Consider the following 20,867-nt stretch of genomic DNA (forward strand, 5'->3'; position numbering starts at 1 on the left):
CAAGCTCTTTTACTATACATTCAAAATTCTCTTCGCACGGCAACATCCGTATCTGCAATCCACAAACACCTCGACGTGGTTCTTCGTCGTGAAATACAGTTATCCGGTGGGCTTGCAGTCGTTGCACCTGTACTAGCATACATACCAACAGACTGATATTCCTGTTGATTCCTTTCAGCAATCACTTGCATACCCGCTTCCCATCGTTTCCATGCTAGCCTCATACCAGTTTCCAGATTCCGTACCCATCGATCAGCTTCGAATAGTGGCATAGTCGTTCGAGTCAAGAAGAGACGGCGTCGTAATTGCATTGCGGTACCACGAGCTACTAGTATATGGGTTGGATGTGCCCGGGATGGGTAAAAGGGATTTACATTGATGAATCGGATATTACGTTGTTGTGGTGGTGTTTGTTCGCCTGCTGATGCTGATGCTATTGTTCCAGACATTCCTGTTGCTGCTGCTGTTGAAGAGGCTTCCTGCTTTGCCCTAGCCTGTTCAGGTAACAAGGCGAGATTTATCTTCGAGTCAGAGCGAGTGGGTACCGGAAGTGCATTAGCCTTGACTTCAGACTGACGAGACTGTTGTTGATACTGTACATTATTACTACCACTAAACAGACCAGCACTAGCATCGTTTTCATGAGGTAGCGGATTTGGTCGTATCTGTTGCCAGTCCCACCATAAACTCCTTCCGAACTCTACTGCTCGTTCTTCATATTCTTCATACGAGTTGACTACCATTTGATGGCCCAACAACATGGGATCCATTAGACGTTGTGGACCGTTCGCTAACCCACGTTCTCCTTTATCGGCAAATGGATTACCACGTTGTGGATCCCAACTACCAGTGGCATATGCTACTGAAGCTGCGACTCGTGAGCACATCTTAAAGTCATATTTCGGATACGATATTATCGGTGTTCCACTCCATAATATATCAGCAGCCGTGGTATGAGCATTACACTCAGGAGTATCCAAAAAGACATCAGCAATACGACCACGATGAATATGTACATGTTTCAGAGCCACATCTGCGAAAAACAGAAAAGATTTTCAGTTGCATACTCTTCAAAGAATTCAAATCCGGTACAGTTTTGATATACAACTTACCAGTGAAGAGAATACGTTGTGCAACTTCTTCACCTGCATGCTCTTTGGCAAACTTCATAATATGTGCTTCTCCTGCAGCTGGGAACTTGAGCAACCATAACACAGAGTTCGGGACCCGTTTCAAAATATTAAGCCACACTTTAAAGATATCAGGGTCCATCTAAAAATCATCAAGCAAAATACGTCAATACAAAACACGCAATTACGGATTTGTCGTAAGTCAACTCAAACCCAAACACACATGCCTTGTAAAGCTGATTGAAATTAGCATATATAACAGTATCTTCTGGTAAACCAGGAAACAGGTCCTGTCTCATCTTCAACCGCTTTATCTGCTCTCTCCTCCATTTCAACAACTCAGGTTCTGGAAGGTCATCGTCATCACTACCAGATATAGCCATCATACCCATATCTTCAATGGGAGCATGCATGGCATGTAAGAGCATAGCATCGACTTCAGCATCATCCTCTTCTTTAAATCCTTGTCGATGATCATTGACGAAATAGCTGTGCGGCATGTATATCAGACCTTCAGTATACATTCGATTTCGATCATCCTGTGGTACTACTGGACCTCGTACTTGTCTTGACGAGTAAGCAGGTGACGATGGTGCAACTACATCGGGTTCTGCTTCAGTTATAGGTTCACCACATACAAGGTTACGAGGGCATGCTATTTCATCTGCTACGAGATAGTCTATAAATCGGTCTGACAGCGTATCAAAGAATTCCGTATCGTCAAACGTCAGCGTTGAAGGTCTAGACCGAGCTAGCGACGACTCTGATGCAGATCGTCGCAGCGAGTGTTCTGTATTAGCTCTTCCTATATTACGAGCCGAGAAGGCAGATGTGGACGAATCTGCTGCTGCCGCCGCATCAGCATCAACAGTAGGATCATAGACTTTGCCACCGCCCATGGTGCCCGCAAACCCCATGAATGCCATTTGTAGCGGCGCTGGCCTGGCAGCAAAGATCTCATTCCGTCCACCCTTGGTATACCCATTCAGGTTACAAAGGATGTGAATCTTGTCGACAAGGGCGATTCTCTCGACGATATCTCTCAATGACCAGTTGGACACATCTATGAATACATCGGCACCTGCTTCAATCTTACTGCGATACGGTGAATTATCTGATGGCGACAAGGAATAACAGTACACTCTGAATCGGTCCCTGTCGTGTAGTCCAAATACAGATTGCATGAGATGAGCTAATGGATGATTATTAAAGTCGGAGGAGACATATCCTATGCGAATAATAGGAGAAGCTGCTGTGGGTAATGGTGGTAATGTGTATGGGTATGGATAGTGAGCTGATCGATGAATGGCTGCTGACATGGATGCCAACATTTTTGGTGACAGAGTGAGAAAGTTTCCTGGTCTCGCAGGGAAACCAGCAAACCAATCACTCGTCAGTACATTCCAGACCACCCGATCGGCAGTCCTTCTCGATATATCGCGGACCATCCAAGCTTCGAGAGACGAGTATGTAAAGGTATGGAAGGGAAGTACTGTTGGCACTCCCTTGGGTATGGTTTTCACGCCCTCCTGAAGCTGTCGTTCTACAATCTCTCGTATCTTTAGCAGCTTGGCGTCTCTACCGTCCCATTTACAGACAAAGAAGAGAGAATTTACATAATTACAAAAGGCTTCGATAAAGTCTGGTTTGACTCTGAGAGCACGGCGATATAGTTCGATAGCTTCGTCGACACGACCTTGGTCTTTATATACATTTGCCAAGTTGGCCAAGGCAATGTAAAAGTCTGGATGTAATGCGATTGCTCTCTGATAGCACTCAATGCCTTGAGCAAACTAATGATTGGGGAAGTATGTGATGAGAAATTAGGCAGCAAGAAAAAACCAATAGCAGCCCAAGATTGTATTCCTGTAAGGTACTTGCCTGACCACGATCCTTGAGCGCAGATCCCAAATTCGTATACAAGTGTGCGTGATTGTTATCTAGAGCAAGCCCTACTTCATACCATCCTATGCTTTCATTAAGACGATGGCTCGACAACAATATTCCTAAATTGTTGCACACATTGGCAGTAGCATGTACTCCCAACGATACATAATACAATGAAATAGCCATCGAAGTATTTCCCGTATCCTGATATATTTTAGCCAAAGTCTGTAGTACGGATGCGGTTGTAGGAGAGAAGGTTGTTTCACCTGGTGGTTTAGGTTGTTGGACCATCATTAAAACTTGTTGTGGTGACAATGGCGGTTGCGGTATAGATCCTGGTGGTGTTCGTAATATTACTTTGAGCATATCGATACCGACCGCTGCGAGTGCCTTATAATATTCACGTTTTGCACCTAGTACATCGCCTGTAACAAATGACAAGTTACCCTTGGCATAATACAGATCTCGTCGTCTTTCAGACGAATAGCCACTTGCTTCACCAGATGGTACAGTTCCAGCAGCTTTTTGATATGCTATACGTTTCTTCTTTCTCTTTTCACATTCCGCGATGGCAGCAACCAGCACAGATTCATTCTCAGTGACTACAAGTGTAGACAAGAGAGTTTCTATACGTTCCTCTGGTGGGAACTCTTCTTCCATTGCCCGTTCGATTGAAGAGTAGACTTCGAGCCCATCTCTCCATCGTCCTTGGGAACTAAGGAGCCCCGCAAGGTTAATATTGGCGTCCCAGTACTTTGGCCTTATAGCGACTGCCATTCTATAATATCTTTCGGCCATTTCTAGATTATATCCTGGCTGTGATGAAGTTGGAGATGTTGTAGTTCCAGCTGCTGCAGCTTCCATAGCCATCGCTCTATACGTCGTTCCAAGATTCGAATATGCTTCAGCAAATTGCGAATCTAGAGCCAGTATCATATTGTTGTAGTATACTGATAGCTGGTGAAGTCCTAATGAATAACACGTGCAACCAAGCAACAGCAAGGTTGGCAGGTGTTCTGGTTGCAAGTTATGTAGTTCCTGTAGTATAGACAAGGCACCCGAATAGTCCTGAGCATTATATTTTTGATGTGCCATTTGCAAAAGATAATCTAAAATGAATGATTGGCGATTTGATTTGAGCACACAAGTATGAATGATTTGCTTTGAGCAGCACACAGAAGTGACTCGAAAGTGCAGCACAAACAGGTGGCTCAAACCAACAACGCGAACTCACCAAACCAGTCCTTGCGAGCTGGAGCAGTTGACGGCGGTAATAGTTCAGATGGTTGACCGACCATTCCACCAGGTTGCACTCCAGCAAAAGCGCCATTCAGATTATTTAGATTATGATACATGATCGGTGCATAAAACTGCAGAGGGGGCTGAGGCATATGAGCTGTAAACGATCCATAGTACGGAGTTCCGTTGAATAGCGACGAGCCAGGCAATAATGGTGCAGGTGTCTGCGTAGTTACAGGCTGGAAGAAGTGCTGTAGAGTAGATTGCTGAGGTGCCATGTGTGACGTTTGCTGCTGAAGTAGGATAGGATTTAGCGACGTCTGAGACTGCTGAAGCGCAAGAGGTTGTTGCTGTTGCTGCACCACAGCTTCCCCAAATATGGATAAAGCTGTTGCATAATCATGTTGCTGCTGCTGATGATTTTGGATGAGCTGCTGATGTTGTTGCTGTTGCTGCTGTATCAACATATCAGTTTTATTTAGCTCGTGGCGTTGGCGTACGGTTCCAGGCTTAACGACCAAGCTGGAACTTCTCGGCAACAGGGCCCCAACTAACGAGCGAGATGATCAGCAATGATGTCTAGCACTGACGCAAACTGACAAATCTTACAAGCTCCAGGTTCGGACCAGATGCTGTTTTCACTCGGCACTCTTTCATTGTTGATGAAATTGGCTAGATTCATGCTGATTTATGTACCTATTGATCGAAAAACAAGTTAGGAGGTAGTTCCTTTGCAGTTCCAGTTAAGAAATATCCAAGAACCAGTTTGGTGTTTGGTGATCAAGTGCAATCATCAAATGAAGCTGATGAAAGCCAAGAGCCACTGTCAGGATACATACCATATGACGAGAAAGGTGATCTCCAATGCTTGGCACATTCACAAAGAGTGTGCGATGGAAGCAGTCATCAGTGCCCGACAATCTAAAATCAGCCAGCCAGAAAGTTCATATGAGTCAAGTCGCTCGAATGAATAAGATAGCGGGCTCAATCGAAAGCATGCGGCCTTGTATATGATAACGATTGAAGCTCAAGATGTTTGTATCCTCTACCTCCGATTTCAAAAGTCCTCCTGATTTCGACAAGTTTCCAAAACAAGCTTTCGACGGAAGGAGAGACTTCCAAAGAAGAGAGGACGCAGAGAGTAATCTTAGCAGCTTACCGGCGAAGCTTCGAGTTGGTCCTATTTAATAACTTGAGAACAAAAGAAGAGGTCGAATGGTTGATTTGGAGTGGTGTGCTGGCTTGGCTGTTCGAACGAGTTTGCGAGACGTCCAGTTTCGCGTCTTGACTTCGCAACAACGCACATGTCAGTATGATATGTATCATGATGACGTATTCATGTATCTTGTTCTTCCACGTGCCCACGTTTGAAGATCAGATCCTCGAAGAAAAAAACACTTGATGTAACTTGCAACCCTTGTCAAAGTTTTCAACCCGTTCCGTCCTTTCAACATACTTCATTGCTATACATATACGAATTTTCATTGCTTTCATACAAGCCCGTTGCTCATTTTACTCTTCTTTTTCATTTGTAACCTTCTCCTGCAAGACAACTATCGGCAACATCTCCGCATTTTGTGTTGCTTGTTGCTGAGATTCTTTCCTTTTGTTATATGCGGTTTTGCTATGACGAGAAAGAGCAATGAATAATCAATAGAATGAACCTTTGCACTGTGTTTATCTTGCAAACGTACATTGCTCGAAGGACATAGTAGCTGGCAACAATGCCTCCTGAGACGAATGAGATTGTAATTTCAACAGGTACGAGAACAGCCAATGCAATGCCTCCCCTACGACCAACAAAGTCTCGGTCAGAATTGATGGCAATCGTTACCATTATAAACATGCATCAACACGTACCAAATGAATTGTGTAGTGATGAATGCGATTGCTATGACGACAAAAACATGTTATGAGATCGTTCAAGCAACGTATCATGAGATTGGCCAAGCAGAGTATCATGAGCTTTTTGTGAGCTCGTGAAAATTGGCCCAATTAGTCAAGCTCATCATTTCAAGGCGGACAGCAAACGTACCTGCAGGCACCAGCAGAGCGACAGCGAAAATTGAAACTGGAATCAAGCTTTTTCGTTTTTGGCGATGAGTGCATGGTTTCATCACAATCATATATAACATAGAGCTTACGAGAGTAATAGCCAGATGAGAATGTAGGCTCTCAAGGCGGGATATTCAGCAGTAAACACCCAAGTCCTGGTAGCTGATGAAGCAAGCCTATTCCTAAAAAGACACAGTTCAGTCAGTGAATGCATGACAGAAAACGATGATGTATAAGTGCAGGCTGGTATCAAAACAATAGTTTCCGAAGTACAAGCAGTAGATTAATCATCAAATAAACGCAAATAGCCCTCAAGCGTGATAGTTCTAAACTCTCTCGACTGACCAAACTCCAACTAAGTTTCGAGAGGTAGCTTTTATCAAGTTTTCGACATTGACTATTTGCGCATGTGTAGTGTCCATGTGGGTAGTTTTCTTTTGTTCTGAGATTGATATGAAGGAGCCTACTTTACTTGATTTTTCGTCCGCCATCGTGATCCTCGTGAAGAGAGAATGTGTGTGGGAAGAATGCAGCAATAATGCAGCTCATAGTTTGCGAAGCAACACAGCGGGAGGACAGACTACATATTATCAGAGCTTAGTTTGAAGATTTTTACAAATGACAGACACGTAGTTGCTACGAGAAGCACGTGGGTTTCAACACTGAATCGCAATTTAGTTTATTTGTTTCCACCCTCAAGACAAAGGTACTTAGGATTTAAGGCTTGCCTGTTACGCTCAATGGTCCCAACGACCAGATTTCCGACCGAGCGGCAATGAAGAGCGTGTTCATGTCCTTTGCGCCGAAACAAATGTTTTGGACAACCTATACATCGCATGGTTAGTAAGCACTTTGAGCTTCATGCCTCATTTCAAGCACATATCATACCTTTCCGACATCAATACGACCCAGTCGCTAAAAATTTCGTGTGCGTCACGTCATCTTTGTCATTATCAAGTTTGATCAACTTAAAACATACCTGTCCGCTTGGTCTAAAGACTTGGACTCCGTCAGCGCATGACACCCAAAGATTACCTTTCAAGTCCGTTCGTATTCCATCTGGGATACCTGGAAATCGTCAAGTCGTGTTAGGGAGAGTTCCAGTAAACCAAGGAGCTTTATTCATACCTGGATTGATCTCAGCAAACACCCTGGCATCCTCGAGGGACTTGCCATCTCGCGTCACCTTAGCCACTACTACGTGATGAGGAAGCGATTGATCACGTCTTTGGTCCGTCGTTAATGCACCAGAATCGGCAATGTATAGCAGACTCTCGTCTGGGCTGAATGTAAGCCCATTTGGTCTGGTCATTGACGTATTAACTGCGACAATTTCCTAAAGAATTATACAGTAGGATTAGGATCGTTTTTAAACGCTGGTGTTGGTAATACTTCTAATGTGTGCGTACCTTTGTTACTGGATCAAATCTGTATACAGAGCAGACTTGAGTTTTTGGGTAATGATGTCCAGCTACAGGCTCTTCACATCCATAGTCTGGATCTGTAAACCAAATAGAGCTAAAACGAAGGTATGCGTTTGGAGACTGTTCATTCATTCCAACTATCCCAAGAAACGGCATGACGTGGCGAGTGAAACAGAGAGAACTGTATACTTACCCGTCCTTCTTTTCCACGACATCATTCGGAGAGTTGAACGGCTTTCCTTTGAAAGAGTCCACAAGCACCTTGCGATCCAGTAGCTTCCCGTCCTTGTCGACTGTAAGCTGCGACAAGCATCTGCCACCTTGCTCACAAACAAACACCACATCAACGTCCTTGGTTGAAAGTCGTGGAGATCTAAACATTCCATTTCCACCACCGCTGCCATATTGCAACACAGAAGCGTCAGCTTGTTGGGAAAGCTCTGCGACTTTAACGATCATGGTTGCCTTCCGTGGAATATCGCTGAATGTCAAAGAATTTGAGACTGGAAGGTAGGTAGGGCCTTCCGTGAATTGAATCCTACGTGTCACCTACAGAGCATCGGTATTGTTAGCGTTGGCGTGTTGTTAAGACATGACGGTACGCAATGGCAAACCACCGTGAAGAGATGCAGACAAAGAACTGGCAAGTTCATACGAGCCGAATCAGCTCAAAAGCACTTTAAGCGAACTTCATGCGACCAATTGGCGCAATTCTTACCAGTGGTCGCAATGTCGCACTACCAATCAATTGTCCAAAGGTGGCATCCTCGTAAAAGATTTTAGGTGGCCTACGTGTCATGTTCGACTCATATACCAGAGAACAAGGGAATCTCTGATGTACGATTACAAACAACTTGAAGGGTCGAAAGATGTGGTTGCGTTCTGCCAAAACCTAACTAAATGAAGTTGATGGAAGTGAATTTGAGTCAATATATGGTTCTTTACGCGTAAAATACTCTGAATGCATGCATTAGAATCGCGTACCTTTGCGCAACTTGCTTCTTCGCCAACTTTTGCACTTTTGATAATTCAAAACATCTTTGAAACATTTTTAGCGACAATGGCATCAGCTGCAGGAAAGGAAGAACACGACGTGGAGGATACTATACAGACTCCAGCTGCATCGGCCTCTGCATCCAAAAAGAAGGGCAAGAAGAAAGCCGCAACAGCTGCTGCTACAACAGACAGCGCGGCAGATGATGCTTTGGAAGCCAGCAAGCTCATTGAAATGATTAAAGATGGAAATGCATTACAAAAACTAGTAAATTCAGGTGCTGATGCTCTGAAAAGTGCTGGTGGCAGTAGTGACAAGACAACACCTGGAATCTCTGGCGTCTCTACCAAAGATTTGGCAGCTATGGACTCGTTATTAAAACGCTTTAATATGACCGAGATCATGCAAAACTTGCAGTTGGATGCTAGAGGTCGTCCTATAATCAAGGATATGAAGGACCACAAGTTCTGGATGACACAACCTGTGCCGGCTTTTGGTAATTTGACTTCATCTTCTTGTCTGGATTTTACATCAAATTATGAAATGGAACGACTGAAACTATAAGAGTTGAACCGGGCTTCACATCTCCATACCTTTCATTTAGATGATGCCTCAAAAGTGGATGGAGTGATTGAGGATCCTAAAGCTGCCGATGAGATTCGAAAGGAACCATATGCTCTGCCCAAAGACTTTGAATGGTCTACCGTGAATGTTGACAATGACGCCGAGGTGAGTTTTACTACGATAGGACTGTGCTTAAGCACTCACAACATTCACTCTCTCAAAGATCAAAGAGTTGTACGAGCTGCTATCCCTAAATTATGTGGAAGATGACGACAACATGTTTCGATTTGACTATTCTGCCGATTTCTTGAAGTGGTAAGTCCAAATGCATTCCATGATACCAATAAAAGTCGCTAACGAATTTATTAAATAGGGCTTTAAAACCACCAGGTTGGAAGCCACAATGGTTGATTGGAGTAAGAGTTACATCGAACAGAAAATTAGTAGCCTTCATCAGTGGAATTCCTGCTACATTACGAGTTCGAGAGCAGTGAGTCTCGATTTAAGTAAAGTTGAACCACGCTCTCAAGTTGGATGATTGACAACCAAAATCTTTATATAGCTCACAGCAGCTAGTCGAAATCAACTTCCTATGTGTACACAAGAGATTACGAACGAAGCGTCTAGCACCAGTTCTCATCAAGGAAGTGACAAGGAGAGTTCATACGGAGGGCATCTTTCAGGCTGTATATACAGCAGGCGTTGTATTACCAAAACCTATCGCTACCTGCCGGTATGAACTTGCTTGAACTGCATTCAATAACATAAGCTAATAGGTCTCATCACAGATACTATCACCGGTCTCTCAATCCTAAAAAGCTCATTGAGACACAATTCTCTCATTTGGCCAAAAACATGACAATGGCACGAACGATTCGTTTATATAAGCTACCTGATGATCCACAAACTCCTGGTTTACGGGCCATGACGAAAGCAGATGTCCCAGCCGTTACAACTTTATTGAATACCTATTTAACACGTTACAAGATTGCACCCACCATGTCGAAAGCTGAAGTTGGTCATTGGCTGCTACCGTTGCCATCTGTGGTTTCCAGTTTCGTTGTCGAGGTAGGTGTTTATTTCCAATGTGTTTTCATGCAAAGGGTCTGGATTATCAGTGTCATTTATAAAAGGCTGTACCTCAAACCGAAGAAGAGTCAAACAGATCCGTAAAATATTAGTTTGTAGTAGAAGAAGCAGACGACGAAATCGCTGGACATGAAGATGGTGGAATACGTTATTTTTCTCACACGGACCTTAATATACGCTCGTTTCGTTCATTTAGGATCCTGGATCACACAAAATAGTCGAATTCATATCATTCTATTCTCTGCCATCAACAGTCATTGGCAATCCCATACATACACACATCAATGCGGCCTATTTGTTCTATTACGTACCAAAAGAAGGAAACAGTCTGAACTTGATTCGAGATGCCCTGATTATGGCAAAGAAGGCTGACTTTGATGTATTCAACTGGTATGACTTTTCTCCTTATGCCACATTTTTGGTATTGACGGAAGAATTGCGGGACGCATAATTAATCTCATGGCAACTAATTACATCCCTAGTCTCGATTTGATGCAAAACGAAGTGGCATTGAATGAACTCAAGTTTGGTAAAGGAGATGGGTCGTTGAACTATTACTTGTACAATTATCGCGCACAGGACATGAAACCACAAGATGTGGGGCTATTACTTCTGTGAATAAGTGGAGTAAGTAAAAATAAATCCGAGGTCAAGTGCATGCATCGTGCGCGATGCTTTTGGTGCGCTCCGAGTGTTTACACATGTCGCGACGTCATCATGTGAGTAAGCACAGCTGTAGGTTGTACAATTCTGATGTGAACCCTATCAAGGCTGGTCCTGTCGTTTAGATTGGCTTTGGCTGGCCTTTTTACCCATCGACTGGATGAAATCGTGGATATGTCTCTTTGGGATATTGCCGCTAGCTCTTTTCCCCGCTTCGATGTCGACGCATAGACTTTTAGCGAATCCCGGTGCTTTGCACCTGTACGGTTCATAGAAAACTGGTATCTGTAGAAGAAAAATGGGACTTGCATGAATGTGCGGATGTATCCGCATTCAACACGATTCCAATACAACAGACTGAACGATTTCCAGTGTAATCTGGTCTTGTGTCTTTCAAGGCAAAACCATAGAGCTGACACTGCTAGTAAGACCCAACCAAGAAGCATTTTTGATCTGCTTGACCTCCTGAGCAGCTTAAAGAAAATTTGGTGCAAAAAATTTCTGGTAGGTTGGTTTTCCCACCCCCTTTTTATGTTTTAGGCAAAAAGGGACCGAAGTAACTGCCAATGAAATTTTAGTGCTCTCTATCTGGTTTCGCGAGTAAAAGGGCAACTCCTAAAACTTTTAAAAGAAACGTATCTACAAAGCAACTACATGGCGATTAAGCAGTGATCCCAACGTGAGCCTGCTGGGATTAAGTATTTTAACGCCTTTCGTTTTGGGTGTTTGGGGAGGCATTAATGCAGAAGGGAGAACTCTACGCTTACAAGGTCGCCAGGTACGGCATACTATGCATCGCAAGATGTTAATCAATTTGACCTAATGCAGCAGGTTATTCGTATCTCACAGTTTTTCGTGGATCCCAAATCAGGTTTTTGACTCAGGTTATACGCAGATCTGCATTTACAAAAAATGGCCACTTGGAAGGGCATTTGTGAATCCATGGAAGACTGTCTTCGATTAAGCGAGGCAGTGAGACTAGGCCTCTTGCAAAAAGTGACTAGGAGATTGTCTGACAATGAGAGAAACTCGCTCATTGTTTCTGGCAACATTTTTGTGTTTAGTGAGGAAGAGAGCTCGATTAGGAGGTAATTTAGAGAAGTCAAATCGACACCTTCTTTGGCATTCATGTTTACCTAATTTGCTTCCTTAGATGGACGGACTCTAGGTCTTGGAGTGCCAGCAGAACGGTATATCCATTCTTGGCGTATAGAGAGCACCCCATAGGAGATCCAGTACGAGCAGCACAGCCAGTACAACCAGTACAAGTCATCGAAGATGTTCCAGACACTCCGCCTCCGCTTCCACCGATACGCCGAGGTGATAGATTAATCGATGCTCTAGGCACTCTTGGACCAACTCAGGCTACCGAATCTCCCTCCACACGATCTTTAGTTAGCTCACCCTCCAGCATCAGTGGTGCTAGTAATAGTGACTTGGATAATGTCCTCCACAAAAAATCAATGTCACTAAACACAACGATGGGCAAGATTCACATTGTGGGGTACTATCGACAACAGGATTTGCCTAATTTGACGACGCCTTCAGAGTCGCCTCTCATGAAGGACTTACAGATCAATATGGCCTTCTATCCGGAAGTAACCCTTGAGACTCCCGTCGTCCAAACATCAACAGCCGCTAGGGATGGTGATACACCTTCCCTTCCACCCATACCAACTCCCTTAGTATCTAATACTGTCAGCAACCCAACTATACCCCCATATCCTCCAATCAGGTCTAGTAGCCGGGCGTCAGAGGAGAGCTTCGACTATCTTGGAACGGAAGGCATCATTGGACCAACCAGAAGGTCCACTAGAAGGCGAGGAAGGAGTTTCAGTCCAGGTTCAGGCCCAGACGTACCCGCAACTTCACGTCCTGGTAGAGGAAGGAGTGGTAGTGTCCCTGACGTGTATTTTAGTGGTATGGCTCGTGGTCGATTGGTAAATAATCCAAGTAGCTTCAACGCTGGCCCAAGTTTCCCACCTTGGAGTCCTATAGAGACAGCATGGCACCCAACGGCACCAACTCTATCCATGTTTGACAACATGTCGCCCGTACTCCTACCATCACCGTTTTCTCAACAACCACCACCACCACCACTACCACTACCGATATATCCACTTCCGACATATCCACAGACACGATACCAGCCACCATTAGCACCGGATACAAGTACACTCTCGCAGCTGCAAGGAGGACCCCCAGTAATTGAAAACACCGCGCTACGAACTGTTAGAGAACCAGGAAGTATACCACCGTTGTCATCATATCCGCCGACATTCCAATATCAACCACAGAGAGGCTTATATTCTTCCATTTTAACCTATAACAATGTCGATGCTGCCAGTGCCAGTACCGCTACTAGCCCAGCAGTGCAACAACAACAACACCCAAACCCTGCAGAACTCAGCAATACAGATCCCTCACTAAATACAGGAGCTTTTACAGGTCTTCCACCAAAGCCACCAGATCCTTCCTTTTAACGATCGTCTAGCAGCTAGTATTCTTTGGTAGCTAGTAGGAGTGAGCAAACCTAAGTTATAGAGTTGGACGTCAAGCCAAACCCATATTTTTGCATATTTCACAAAGCGCAAAAGACTCTTTAGAGTATATAGATTTAGAAATACAATTGTCTACCAACGCTTCTTGCTTTCGCGTGTTTTTCTTGACAAACGGAAGATCTGGGAGCTAGCTGAGTTACTACCGATTCATCTTGAACCGTTCTCGTACGAATCGAATGGATATTCTGACACGTGAAGATGCGCGTTTCTCTCATACTTATCCTAGTACCAAACATTACACATTTCCTCGTGTCTGACTCAACTCCATTTTTTCTACCAACTAACGTCAAACCAATCGCTCAGATGATAATAGGACGATTGCCGGGCACAAGTGTGCTTAGGCATTGTGCCCGCGTCACGAACAGGACTGTACGTTTCTATGGTGGTCTTACTGGACAAAACTTGCCCATTACCAGATTCTCACCAAACGGAATTCGACGATTTGCTACTGAAGCTCCTGATGCCGACCAGGTAGCTATCCTAAATGGTGAACGTGTCGCTGAGGAAGTGGATGTATGCATCGTTGGAGCTGGTCCTGCTGGTATATCAGCTGCCATCAAATTAAAGCAAATGGCAGACAAGGATGGCAGAGAGCTACGCGTCTTTGTGGTGGAGAAAGGATCTGACATTGGTATTTGAACTACTTTTTGCATTCATATTCGTATTTGTGGTCGATGTACAATTTCAGTTGACGCATAACATGTGCTCTTAGGTGCTCACACGTTATCTGGAGCTGTAATTGAGACCAAAGCTTTAGACGAACTAATTCCTGACTGGAAGGCCAAAGGAGCACCATTAAATCAGCCTGCACTCAAGGATAAGATGCGATTCCTGACTGAAAAGATGTCGATACCCTTCCCTCATCCACCTCAAATGAGCAACAAGGGCAACTATATCGTCAGTCTCAGTAATGTTGTCAAATGGATGGGCGAGCAAGCTGAAGAAATGGGAGTTGAGATATATCCTGGATATGCTGCTAGTGAGGTACCGTACTCTAAGCCTCATATTTATTGCCACGATGATTTCTCGAGGTAACGAAACATATCAGGTCCTGTATACAGATACCGGGGCGGTCAAGGGCATTGCTACGAATGATGTCGGTATTAATAAAGCAGGCTTGCCCAAAGACTCGTTTGAACGTGGTATGGAAATACACGCTAAAGTGACCTTGTTTGCTGAAGGCTGCCACGGATCCTTGACCAAGAAGCTGATTGGCAAGTACGATCTACGAAAGAACTCTGAACCACAAACCTATGGAATTGGTCTGAAAGAGGCATGTCATTTAAAGCTAACGCAAGCTCAAAAAAAAGTCATCATTACCTACAGGGCAAATCATTTCTGACCACCAAATGAAACCTAGGTATGGGAGATTGACCCATCGAAACACGATCCAGGCCTGGTAATGCATACCCTGGGCTGGCCTCTAGACTATCAAACATATGGTGGCTCATTCATGTACCATATGGAGAATAATTTGTGTGCTATTGGCTATGTAGTCGCACTCGACTACTCAAACCCGTATTTGAACCCTTACAAGACCTTTCAAAAGTATAAAACACATCCATATATACGAAACTATCTGGAAGGTGGCACGATTCTCGCTTATGGTGCGAGAGCCTTGAATGAAGGTGGATGGCAAAGTATTCCAAAGTTGACATTCCCTGGTGGTGGTCTTATTGGATGTACGGCTGGATTTTTGAATGTTCCCAAGATTAAGGGGACACATCTTGCTATGAAGAGTGGTATGCCAAACAATTTGGACGGAGTCATCCAGCCACGACGAAAAACAGCTATGCTAATGTTACATCTTCATAGGCATGATAGCCGCTGAAGCTGCATACGACGCTATAGCCAACGCACCAGAAGGCACAACCACACCTCTCGACATATCATCATACGAAGCAGCAGTCAAAGAATCCTGGGTGGGCAAAGAACTATACGAAGTCCGTAACGTCCGTCCGTCCTTCCACAACCCTCTTGGAATGTGGGGTGGTATAGCGTGGACTGGCCTTGATACACTGATACTGAAGGGCCGAGCACCATTCACATTCCACCATCCGGGCCCAGATTACGCAATGTTGAAACCCATAAAGGATTGTAAACCTATTGAGTATCCTAAAGCAGATGGCAAACTCACGTTTGAGTTGCTGGAGAATGTCAGTAGGACGGGTACTGGACATGCTGATGACCAACCTATTCATTTGAAGTTACAGAGGGGTCCAGCAGATCAGTTGGAGAAGAATCTGCCGGTTTACGGTGGTCCTGAAGCCAAGTTTTGTCCAGGTATGTTAATAGTCAAGTCGAAATCCATGGAAAGAAACCAATCTCATTCTTGACCTACTGTTTTGAGCTGGTGTATATGAATACCTAGACGATGATGCCAACCCAGGACAGAAACGCTTCCAAATCAACTCGCAAAACTGCATCCATTGCAAGACATGCGATATCAAAGATCCAAGCCAAAATATTAACTGGACTGGTAAAGTGTCAAATTTTTGCATTTTATCATACATTATACTAATTCTTATTATTTTATTAGTGCCAGAAGGTAGTGGCGGCCCCAAGTACGTTAATACATGAGAGCCGCGAGTATGTGCAGAAAGCTTTGTGTTTACTTTATATAGATAAATCATGTTGGAGTTGAATGTCTCGGATGTTTCCAACAATCATATTCGTGATCTTTAGCAATCCCAACAGCCTGTAAATATGCATACACTATTGTTGGTCCAACGAATTTAAATCCCCTCTTCTTCAAATCCGCAGATATAGCCTCCGACAATTCTGACTTGGCCTGTATTTTATCACCCTTACCCAAACAACTCGGCCTCTCAAACCTAACAGCCCCGTCGTCATCTGCTTCAAAAAACGAGTCCAAGTATGCAGCAAAACTCCCAAACTCGGCCTGTACGTTTTGAAACAAGATAGCATTCGCGACTGCTCCCTCTATTTTGCCTTTATGTTTGACGAGTCCGTGGTCTGGCGATAGTAGACTATTCGTATATGCGGTATCCAGTTTCGCGACCAGAGCGACATCAAAGTTTTTGAATGCCTTCTTGTAGTGCTGCCGTTTTTGTAGGATTGTTGACCATGAGAGACCAGCTTGGGCGCCTGGTAAACAAAACAAATTAGACATTGATTACAATGCATTTTGATAATACAATAAAGTACCTTCAAGTACCAAAAACTCGAAAAGGTAGTCATCTTCCCTCGACGGGACAGCGGGACACCACTCATTATCATGATACTCGAGCTCCAGTTTCGAGTACGGTGTATCTGGATTTGCGACTGATTTAGCTAGCCAGCTACATCGTTGCTTGCCGTCTGTGTGGATTGTCCCTTTGGTTGGTGATTCTGTGGTTGATGTTTGGGTTGGCGTCTCGATTTCCGCTGTTTCTGTTGGTTTGGAGCTACGTTTGGGACGAGATGTAGCATATGCTGTGGGATTGGGAGGGGATTTTGGCTTTTTAGATGCTGGCATGTTGTGTATTGGTCTCCTATGACACGAGTTTTGAAAAGTTAGACAATGTTCAGTTGTGGTGCGAGGGTAAAAGTAATGAGGAAGACAAGGAGAAGTGAGTCTTGAATTACCTGTGATTAATATGTGATCCTCGACAGTTGACGTTCAAAGGTCTCTTGAGAACGATACAGCTGAAACGACGAAACATTCAGTCAAACTGACGCAAGTGACTCGAGCAGTCGGTGCAAAGCTTTCAAAACACGGCTGAGAGCCTAAAAAGTACCGGTTGTTGTATATATTAATTTATTAAACAGTGTCGTTGAATTTTTTATAAGATGAGGTATTTAAAAGTGTGCGTGTGTGTGTCTATCCTGAGACTTAACAAGGCTCTGTAGCAGCTATCTACAAGATCTCTGAACAGTCGTATCTCAAACTGAGAAGTCACGTAATGCTACTTCACCAGTCATCTTCTTGCTCCACGTCACTGAGCTCCTCACGCTCATCGTCCGCATCTGAATCAAACGAAATAGAATATTAACCAACTATGAAAATTACCACTGAAACATATCCAAAGCACCCACCATTTCTATGCCTAATCCTCGGCAAAACCTCATACTCATCCTCCCGCAACGACTCCGCCTCATCCTCCACAATATCCAGATACTCGAGCTTCCTCAACCACTCTGGCACGACTATACAATGCTCTCCCAAAGTATTTACAGCCATCTTGAGCGCAAACACATACTCCACAACAGCCTCCTTCCTTTTCACGTACTTCCACGACCGTTCAAGACATACAAATAGCTTCTCTGCGATAACCTGTCCCTTGATCTTATACAGTGGTGATGATGGAGTGAGAGTACGTGATAACTGGGACGTTACTGTGACGAGGATCTTGAATTGTGGTAATGCTGCGTGTTCACATGCCGCTAGTAGCAAGTCAATCCATTTCTCGACTGTATCGTGTGCCCTTTCGGGGGTTTGGTCTTTGCTGCTAGCAGTATCAAAGTCATGCACTAGTTCAACAACAGCTGCTCTGAACTGGCTTATTGATTGTGGGTTTTGTAGCGACTCGCGATACCGCGTGCGTAGGATACCTCGAGCTTCAGGGTACTTGGCAGTGATTTCTCCTAATATTTTAGTGAGCTGGAGTTCGGTAAGTTTCCTCATCATATCCATACAGTCCTGTATCGACAGATCGGTTATCGACGTTGGTGCAGCAGATCCAGATTTACTGCTAGATTTGACCAATGGCTTCCCGTACGAAGCAGCTGATACACCTCTACTGGTCGTTCTAGGCAAGGTGATATCCTTATCTGGCAGAGGTGGCGGACGATTGGGTGTTGTTGTTGTGCTGGAGCTCCTTGGCAACGTGACGATGGCATTGACACTAGGAGCTTCTTTGATCCGTTTGAGAGTATCGTTTGACTGTGGTAACTGGTGCACGAGCTTGGAGTTATGCCTGCCCAACATCATCTTGATTGTACAATTGGGTTTTGATCAATGCTCTAATCAATTGACAAGAAAACGTATCAGCTCAAGGAAACAGGCTTCACAGGCGTAATCAAGCACGATCTGATTATCGAATAGACAGGACAACGTTTAAAAACCGTTCATCATTATCTTTCCAATGATCCTTTAAATGGTAATGTCCCACCAGGAATCCTTTGTGCAAAATACCAAAGACGCAGTTCAAGATAAGATATTGACATACCTTATAAACTCAGTGCCTTAGAGCCTCAGACAGCACGCGCGCGTCAGATTTATCTTATCCGCAGCTGATTTCTGTTCTCTTTGGCGTCCTCCCCAAAAGGTTTGGAATCAAGTGGTCGGAGTGTTGGCAATCCAAAGCCTTGCTCCTTGACAACCGATGTTTAGGCTATTATTCAGATGAGTTGGCGCGGTCCATCTACACAACAGAATCCGATACTGGCAGGTTTCAAATATACGTGCTCTATGTCTGGTGCAAAGTTTTCTGTACAATATGTGTTTATATGTTTTGTGTAGCTTTAATTACTGGTGAAGGCAGGTCTCATAGACGCTGGCTTCATAATGACTCCATCTTTGGTCTTTTTCACGTTCTTTACTGTAACGTTTCGATCCGCATAGGTTGACTTCCTCAACTTGCAGGGCCGATTGCCAATATACTTGCCTAAGATTTACAAATCTTTAGCGCTACATTCGAAGCTACTAAACAAAGACTTGTACATTACCATTCATTTCACGCATAGCCAACGTAAAGTCATTTGGATCCTTGAAGGAGACAAACCCATAGCCTTTTGTTTTCCCCGACTTTTTGTCTCGTACCACACGTGCTTTTTGGAAGGATGTATACTTATTGAACGTTTTGGTCAGCATATCATCATTGCATTCGTTTCCCAAGTCTCCAACAAACATTCTGAAATCATCTATAAGTGAGGTGTGAGCACGTAGTCCAAACCTCCAGAACGCACAAACATGCAGAGTAGCGTTTTACATACTTGGATCCCACTCTTGCAAAGTCTCATCCTCCCAAAGTTCACCACCAGCAACTCTCAGCGTCTTCTTCTTATTCTTCTTCTTCACATCATCAGCTTGTTCAGCACCTCCTGCTGTTGACGATGATGCTGCAGCAGAAGCTGGATACCCATATGGAGAAGGCCGTGATGGGATATGACTGGTACCATGTATTGGCCCGACTCCTCGTTGTCCAGAGGTAGCAGAAACCAATTCAAGAGCAGCTTGTGATGCTAATGATGGTTTGTATCCGGCAGGATAGGCAGCGGCAGATTGGTAGTGGCTTGAGTCGTCATATCCGTCGTTGCCTACTAGAGTAAAGTCGGGAAATGCTGGTCCAAATGTGCTTGATTGTTGAGAATATACAAAGGGTGCTGCTGATGAGGAAATGCCGTTAGCGTTGCTATTGGTTGGAGGAGCATAGGATGCGGTGGCTGGGTATCCATCGTAGGCATACGAGTTGTCCTCGTAGTAGTTGTTGTTATTGTAATTCGACATTCTTCCAAGAGAGTTGTATTCTTTGGAATGTAGGCAGAGCAATCGCGTTGTTCGCAGCAAGGGTAAAGAGTTGATTAAGAATGTATCTGGCACCATACAGTTCTTTACATTTAAAATCTCAAGCTAGTAGAAAAAGCCGCGTTACTGCGACTATGAAGCTGTCTTTTCGGAGGTGAGGGCATAGATCTTAGATCTCACATAAGTAATACCAAATTGAGGTCCTGTATTTACAATGTATTCAACAGCTACTTGACTACTAACGGCGTACAGTTTTACAAGTCCCGTTTCTTACTCACTGGTGATGTTATTAGTATGAAACCTCCAACTCAGTTCCACCCCCTCCCCAAAACGTCCCTCATTTTCGGCCCTTTACTCAATAAAAAATCCTCAACAAGCTCCCCATTCTACTATCTGTACGATGAGACACGACGGCGATAGCAGGTGGCTCCCGACACCAGATAGATAAAAAAGGCGCAGTAGCCAGCAAATACAAATCCACCATGTAAGACCAAAACCATACTAGATCCCCATGACTGCTCGGTTTGGTCGGAAAAGTCAAAGATAGCGGAGTCTGGTGTTTGTGTTTGGAGGCCGTGATGCCGCAACGTATCGTCGTGCTTTGTAGCAGAGAGAGCAAAGTATATCAGTATGGGGATGAGCAAGTCGATCTGAAGCAGAAGAGGAATTGAGTTAGCGATCTACGTACTTTGTGTGTTGGGGTTAACGAGTACTGATGACGGGTTTGTCCAACATCTTACCAAGAGCAGTATAAGCAAAACTGTGTTCTCCGCAATGAATTCACGTATCGAC

General features: G+C 44.2%; 5 protein-coding genes across 5 annotated transcripts; 2 read left to right on the forward strand and 3 right to left on the reverse strand.

Moving 5' to 3' along the window:
• Positions 1-20: 20 nt before the first annotated feature.
• SmJEL517_g01934 (uncharacterized protein) lies at positions 21-4,938 on the reverse strand (the record flags this gene model as incomplete). Its single annotated transcript, XM_031167862.1, has 6 exons — positions 21-1,033; positions 1,113-1,272; positions 1,319-2,923; positions 2,973-4,126; positions 4,252-4,806; positions 4,866-4,938. 6 exons carry the CDS (start codon positions 4,936-4,938, stop codon positions 21-23), a joined length of 4,560 nt encoding a protein of 1,519 aa, XP_031026185.1.
• Positions 4,939-8,795: 3,857 nt separating this feature from the next.
• SmJEL517_g01935 (uncharacterized protein) lies at positions 8,796-11,000 on the forward strand (the record flags this gene model as incomplete). Its single annotated transcript, XM_031167863.1, has 8 exons — positions 8,796-9,225; positions 9,334-9,458; positions 9,517-9,608; positions 9,667-9,783; positions 9,856-10,026; positions 10,082-10,361; positions 10,579-10,772; positions 10,865-11,000. 8 exons carry the CDS (start codon positions 8,796-8,798, stop codon positions 10,998-11,000), a joined length of 1,545 nt encoding a protein of 514 aa, XP_031026186.1.
• Positions 11,001-13,909: 2,909 nt separating this feature from the next.
• Positions 13,910-16,186, forward strand: SmJEL517_g01936 (uncharacterized protein; the record flags this gene model as incomplete). The annotated part of the gene is made up of 7 exons (XM_031167864.1): positions 13,910-14,237; positions 14,319-14,590; positions 14,655-14,915; positions 14,967-15,348; positions 15,422-15,889; positions 15,957-16,085; positions 16,146-16,186. The coding sequence occupies 7 exons, from the start codon at positions 13,910-13,912 to the stop codon at positions 16,184-16,186; spliced, it is 1,881 nt and encodes a 626-aa protein (XP_031026187.1).
• A 49-nt stretch (positions 16,187-16,235) lies between these two features.
• SmJEL517_g01937 (uncharacterized protein) lies at positions 16,236-18,539 on the reverse strand (the record flags this gene model as incomplete). Its single annotated transcript, XM_031167865.1, has 4 exons — positions 16,236-16,714; positions 16,775-17,100; positions 17,524-17,575; positions 17,645-18,539. The coding sequence occupies 4 exons, from the start codon at positions 18,537-18,539 to the stop codon at positions 16,236-16,238; spliced, it is 1,752 nt and encodes a 583-aa protein (XP_031026188.1).
• Positions 18,540-19,072: 533 nt separating this feature from the next.
• SmJEL517_g01938 (uncharacterized protein) lies at positions 19,073-20,057 on the reverse strand (the record flags this gene model as incomplete). Its single annotated transcript, XM_031167866.1, has 3 exons — positions 19,073-19,215; positions 19,277-19,471; positions 19,544-20,057. The coding sequence occupies 3 exons, from the start codon at positions 20,055-20,057 to the stop codon at positions 19,073-19,075; spliced, it is 852 nt and encodes a 283-aa protein (XP_031026179.1).
• Between the last annotated feature and the right edge of the window lie 810 nt (positions 20,058-20,867).

The sequence above is a fragment of the Synchytrium microbalum genome (assembly GCF_006535985.1).
Source record: "Synchytrium microbalum strain JEL517 chromosome Unknown SmJEL517_scf0007, whole genome shotgun sequence".
NCBI lineage: Eukaryota > Fungi > Chytridiomycota > Chytridiomycetes > Synchytriales > Synchytriaceae > Synchytrium > Synchytrium microbalum.